The sequence below is a fragment of the Ctenocephalides felis genome, unplaced genomic scaffold (genome assembly GCF_003426905.1).
Source record: "Ctenocephalides felis isolate EL2017-DRISC unplaced genomic scaffold, ASM342690v1 CF-g0.4_SCAFFOLD_03572, whole genome shotgun sequence".
Lineage (NCBI taxonomy): Eukaryota > Metazoa > Arthropoda > Insecta > Siphonaptera > Pulicidae > Ctenocephalides > Ctenocephalides felis.
The window spans coordinates 24,977,344-24,984,507 of NW_020539726.1; the positions used below are offsets into that span (position 1 = coordinate 24,977,344).

Consider the following 7,164-nt stretch of genomic DNA (forward strand, 5'->3'; position numbering starts at 1 on the left):
TTAGAATGATATTTATTATATCATTTTTAGTAGATTGATCCTTTTAATCAGTGTCAAAGTATGACTCGAAACGTTTGGAAGTTTATTAAAAAAAATTATTAACTTAGTTTTATTTCTAATATCTGAAAGGATACTAACTCAAACTGTTAGTTCTCTCACACAAATTACATAAACAGAGTTTGTTAAAATTAAGTCACACAATTAAAACACTATAATATGACAACTTATACTATTAAATTCTTGGCAGAGTAGGCAAATCACAATATAAAATTAAAGTATCTAATATTTATTAAGTATTTGTACGGATATTTCAGTGCATGCTTTGCATTTTATGGCAATTATTTTTAAAATCAATATTCATTTATTTTTACAACATACATCAGAAAAGTATAGAGTAAAAAAATCGTTTGGTAAATAGAGAAAATTTATCTATTATTGTACAAGATAATAAATATCTTCGACTATACTAAATACGACTCTACTCTTTGGTTCATTATAAGTACATATATAATAATCTTAAATCTAAAATTCAAGAAAAATTTACCAACACATTCATGTACTAATTTGCTCTTCTGTAAAAAAGCAAGACTATTCAATTATTTTCGAACATTTTACAATCACATCACACAATAGTTTATTCTACATTTCATATACATGAATTAAATTATATTTTAATATTTTTAAGATTTTTTAAAAATATTTTTTTAAGGATGCCTGGTCACCGAATGGCTATTCAGATGATGTTTGTAATAAGTTCGGTAAGGGCAACGATCACATTTCAATTGAGGTTGTTTTCCACATTCAAATCGCATATGACGTTGCATATTGCTTTTGTATTTATACAATTTTCCACAAATTCCGCACTTAAAGGGACATTCTTCTTGCCGGTTCGGATAATATTCATTTCTGAAGTTTGGTAACATGTATTCCATATTTCCTAAAACAAAGAAAAATAAGTCAATTGTTCCATTGATTAGGCATTAGAGTAATGTACTAGGGTACTAATCATATACATAATTTTAATCATAATAATATATGATTTCTTACTTCAAATCTCTACAAATTTTATACAATACAAAATTCAATAAATAATTTAACTAAACGAGAGATTATATGAAAAGTCACGAAGAAAACATGCTAAGTTTAGATGAGAATAATTTTTCTCTATTTTCTTATAATTTGCAATGTGTGTTCTATGGTTTTGAATAAACAAAATGTAATATGTACCAAATATAAAAAATACAACGGTGTCCATATCGAAATAATACAAATTTATGTAATATATTTTTATTTAAAATTACATTTTTTATATTAAACCAGAGCCTTGCAAATGGTTTCATAAATCATCATATTTTAACCTATTAAATATTTTTGAAGTGAAACTTCTTCAAGTGCGACTAGGGTGTAAATCCGTACAAATGCAACGGAAGTCCGTTACGGCAGAACTGAACGTCATTCGCTTTCGATGAAATCATTTTAATACGGGTCGAATGTGATTAGTCTTCGTGTATGTGAATAGAGCGTTCCGATATGAAATAGAGGAAATCGGCATAGATAAATAAACATTTTAAAGTTACATCGTACTACAAATCTTGATTTAATGAAAAATGCCTGAATCAGAAGCATATTTTACTCCGTTCCTTGAAAATATTGATTAATAAGATTAATGATTAGTATGTTTATTGATTAGAAATTATTTCTATATTATTTGTAGTTAAAGATTTATTTGAAGTTATTAAAATGGAAAATATTTTTTAGACAAGACAGATATTACAACTGTTCAAAGAATGAGTTTAGATCGCCAGCGAAAAAGTAAAAAAATTACAAGCAGTCAATAACTGTATGTTAATTTTAATTACATGAAGTTCTTCAAACACAATAACATCATGAGTGCAGTTGCAAAAACAATACTTGTTTAGGCGTCGTTTAACATAATCAATTATTCATTTAAGCAATTACTTCACTTCTGTAATGAAGATTCAAGTCGTAAGTGCTAATTACAATGACAAACCGATCATGTCATATTTGAAGTATGACTTTCATTGCATTATTGTTTTTAAATATTATGCATATTTTTAATGCTATTATAAATATATAATTTATAATTTATCATTATATAAATGTGTATAATGGTTGTCAACAAGTGTTACCATATTACTGATAAACATTATTCACAGTAGCAAATAAGTTTTACTTCAGTCGCTTGTGAACCTTACGCGCACTCTTTTTTAATATTAATAACATATATATAATAAAAATACATTAAATATTTATTTTTAGGTTCAAAAGAAATTGTTGTAACATATACTTTATTTTACTATCTACATAATATATAACTAAATAATGATAAAAATAAATATACTTTTGTACAATCAAATTGTTAATCATGATGAATCGTATAATATTTATATTAATAATAAGTACTACAATGAGTCTCTATAGTAATATAATATAATTACATAAAAAATTTGTTATAAATTATTCTGAATAAAATTTAGTTTAATGAAATTTAGTTTAATTTTTTGTTTTAGAACTTTACTTTTTATGATATGCAAAAATTTAATTCCATGTATATAAGCAACACGAATTTATTTTACATAAAAATGACATGATTTTTAGCCTTTCTGCATTAAAAATTTATTAAATAAAATATATAATAATGATTTGAAGCTTTGAAGTGAAAAATTGCATTTGGGGAGTAAATCGTCTAATTTCATCTCCATCAAAATTTATTCCAGATCATATTGTGCTCAATTAATATTATTTTTCGATATGTATTTCGTATATAATAAAATAAAATATAATCTTTTATATATAAATAATTAGAGAGTTGCACGTCAATGATAAAATATGTAATTGCAATTAATCACCATAAGCTCCGATATAACATAGGTTGCAGTTGGATCATATAAATATCGAAAGTGGCTTTAAGGAACCTGGATTTCTCCAATGAAAATAAGAGGAGCTTATAAAAGTTATTGAATAATTTTCTCTGTTTCATGATGATAAAGAAAAAAAATCCCAACAACTTGTGCCCAAAAAATGAAGAATCAAAGCAATTTAATGGTAGGAGAAACTATGATATATTAAAATTAATTATAAATTTCAATTTTGAGTATTATGAGCCAATATTTTATTCAAATTCTCCCTCTCATGCATTCTCTTCATATGCACCACCATATTACTCCTATGGTACGTCCAATGGTCGCAATAATCACATTTATTAGTTGGCAATTTTCCGCATTCATATTTCTTGTGTCTAAACAAACAACTACGTGTTTTATAAGATTTGTTACATTGCATACAAATATATAACTTTCTATTAACGTCATCAGTTCTTATAGTAATTTGACAAATATGTTTAGAAAATTCTTCAGGATTTGGAAGAAAAGTCAAACATTTGTCGCAGTATGTGCCAGGATTCGTTTGTAAAGAGGTAAACCACCGTTGGGAAGGACCTGAAATAAAAAATGTTTTTGGTTAGTAAAATATAATATTTATTAAAGATTTGACGATAGGTGCAAGAAATCACATTAGATTAAAGCCTACTTGTGCAGGTAATATAATAAGAAAAGACTCAAGTCTTTAGAAACCTATATGAAGGTATAATAATAATCCTTACCATTTTAGATTTCATTTACATTCTCATGATTCAAACATAAATTAGTTCAAGAATTATATTAGTAAAAAGCTAGTAATTCTTAAAATTCCTAAATGTCTCTGTCTTAAATCTTCTAAGCTTATTTGTAGTCTAAGAGTTAGAAGTAAATTGCCTATAAGGACTCTAGTTTGTTTAAATAGTTCGGTATAGTGTGAATTTAAAGTTATATTCACAATTTTTTAAAAATAGTAGATGGATTATTAAAATAAGATATGAGCTTTATTATAAAACTAACATAAATGATATAATTATATAAATAAAAGTATATTATAAATTAAAAATATTTTTAAAGCATTTCAGCTTCTTATTTAAGACTTTATTTTCTTATTTGAACTTATAAACACCTACAAAATATATACAGATACAGTATACACAATAACATTATCAAATAAATATTTATAGAATGATTTTAAAAGTAATATATTGGTTAATGAAGTTTTCAAAGTGATTTACTTGATTACTTAATTTTGATTACTTGATTACTTAATTTATATTATATAAATTACTATTACCAAATACTTATTCTTTTCCATTTGACCTCGGTCAAATTTATAATGGAATGCAATACAATTTAAAACTACATTTTTCATACAAATATCGATATACTTTAAATTATATTTATACAAGAAAAAAATAAATATTAACACTTTACATTTGGTTTGGTGCTTCTAGAACACTAAATATTTGTCACTATTCACCAATTAATTTTTTTTTGAACTCTTTTATTTAGCAATCAGAATTACATAAAGATTGCTATGATCTAAATTTACAATATTTGAGAGTTCAACCAGTTCGAATTTAAAAATAATTTGAGGAGTGAAAATTTTTGATAAACTAATTAAATACGCAATTTGGCAATTTATTTATGGAAATTTTCTCTAGCTAGGACGCCTAAGTAAATTTGCATACTTAGTAATCTAAATGTACACAATAAATTAATAATAATAATAATAATTACTTAACTATTTTCTTATGAATAATTTCTTATAAATAATAATTACGTTTCTTCAAAATTTCATCAGGAAAATTGATGACTTTAATCAAGTGGCGATTTTCTCTTCAGTCAACGGCGATAGTTTTCTATTAGTAAGAAGTTTGCTAGTGAATTTGGATGACTTGTTTCTATATTTAGGCGCCGTTTTTTGCTTTTAATCCAACATTTTACTTTCACCAAATTTATTTTTTATGGGAGGAATTTTATTTTTTGGGACAAGAGTTTTTCCTGTGTCTAATCAGGTGATGTTTGTGGTGCGTCCTATAACTGCAGTGATCGCATTTCAAATGAGGCGGTTTTCCACATTCGAATCGCATGTGACGTCGCATATTTCCTTTGTGCATGTAACATTTTCCACATAAGTGACATCTATAAGGGTGACCATCTTGCTGATTTGTTACATCAAATCCATAATTATAATCTATAGAAAATCCGAGGTCGCCTGAAGTGAAAAATAATTGATTAGTAAAAAATAAATGTGATGTTTCTATCAACTCATTAATATAAGTAGTATTTAAGAATTCATGTATAAATAATCCATGTATTATTTTATATAAAACAGATACAAAATATAGATCTTATATTACAATATCAATAAAATGAATAAACTTTACTTAATTATATAGATTAGGGCGGGTCAAATTTTTTACCCATTAAGGTACATCGCAAAACTTGTTCTAGGGGTAATTTTTTTTAATAATTTTCTTCCTGCACAAATACTATATTTATTGTCTTATCTAATATGGATGCCAAAAATAAATTTTATGTTACATTTTTTAATAAAATTCATAAATTAGGTTAAATTAAACCAATAACTTTATAACGATACAATCAGACACCAAACTATATTTTAGAGCGGGAAATTATTTTACTATTAGGGCACATCACAATTCTAATTTTAAAATATATTTCAAGAAATTTTGACGAAGAAACCTTAGCATGGAACTGAATTTGGAGCCAGCGAATTTTTTAAAATAATTTTTTCTTCATATGTTTATTTTGAATACTAACTTATAAAAATCGGAAAATCTATATTTAATATTGCTTACAAAAGTCTTACGTACACTTGTATAAAATTTTTATTAAACCACGTATGATTATAAAGTTCATAGTCAAAACAATATAAAAGGCCTATCAATTCTATGCAAAAATTCTGCAAATTCCCAAAAATTTCAAAATATGGAGAAAAAACTTTACTAAAAATTTTGTTGCCTCGAAATTTACTTCCAAGCTATGGTTTTTTCGGAAAAGTTTCTTGAAATGACCCACATAGACAATTTCGCAATTCGTACCTGTGCATTTTTCAGTCCCATACAATTTGGCCCGCCCTAATAAATATACAATGTATATTATAAAATTATATACTATCAAATAATTATATATTTCTACAGTTTATAAAGCTTTTGAGACCTAAAATCAACAGTTGACAAAATTATATTTAATGGTCACGTTACAAATTACAAATGGATAAATGTATTACAAACCCTTTACATTTTATTAATTCAAAATTAAACATTAGTACAATTATAACAAAAATAACTCTAAAATTCTAAAAAGAGCTTAAAGTAAATATTGTCATGATTTAAGTACTATTCACTAGCATGAGTTTTTCTAAAATTAATATAGTCATCACTTATATAAGCTATAAATAAAACAAAATAAACTTTTAATATTAAGACACACAATATTTTGTCATTTTATTCGAGATATAATAAAATAATTAAATTTATTGTGTCTATCTTGCTCACAGTCTTTAATTTTAGGTATCAATTTCAGTCAATAAATTTGTACATTACTAAATATTCATTCAATCAAACTACGATATTTTCATTCTATAAATTAGAGTTTTATTTATAAATAATATAATAAACTAAAATAATAACTTACTTATACTAACATATCAGAAAGTTAGGTTAAATATTAGCAATTCAATTTTATTGGTGCAGAGATTCACAGAAAGGATCAGCAGAGACTAGCATATGTCGTCAAACAAATAAAAACAAAAATCACATAATTTAGTTTTATTTTTTAAAAATCACATAATTTCAATTCTTCCTTCATGAATGTTTTCTTTTAATATGCTGTTGCATATTTCCTTTATGGTATGTCATGTAGTCACATAAGTCTCATTTGAAAGCAGGCAATTTTCCACATTCATATTTCATATGACGATAGACACAACTGCGAGATTTGTAAGTTTTTCCGCATTTTGGACAAGAAAAAACTATATCTTCCAATTTTTCTGATAATTGTGTTACCTTGCAAATATGATGATTCTTTTCATATGAATTCAAAAAGAATTGGTTGCATTTAGTACAAAGTGTAGTGGATGGTGATGAGTACCAATTCGTGGTAGTATCTGAAACATAAAACATTTTAATTGGTCAATCAGAGGTAAATAGACCCAAAATTAATTAATAAATGTATAAAATATTATGTAAGTATATTTCACAAAATATTAATAAAATATATTGGTAGTATTTTTTTTACAAAATACTTTTATCTGTTC

General features: G+C 25.1%; 1 protein-coding gene across 1 annotated transcript; it reads right to left on the minus strand.

Annotated features, from left to right (window-relative positions):
- Window positions 1–704: 704 nt before the first annotated feature.
- On the minus strand, window positions 705–5,309 carry LOC113388281 (zinc finger protein 480-like). Its single transcript, XM_026625677.1, has 3 exons — window positions 5,306–5,309; window positions 4,924–5,097; window positions 705–937 (listed from the first exon to the last, which is right to left on the minus strand). The coding sequence occupies exons 1-3, from the start codon at window positions 5,307–5,309 to the stop codon at window positions 705–707; spliced, it is 411 nt and encodes a 136-aa protein (XP_026481462.1).
- Window positions 5,310–7,164: the final 1,855 nt, after the last annotated feature.

Coding starts and splice junctions, on each gene's coding strand:
- LOC113388281 (XM_026625677.1), bottom strand. Junction 938..4,923: donor TTTGAAATGCGATCACTGCA/GTTATAGGACGC, acceptor TCTTTGTTTTAG/GAAATATGGAATACATGTTA.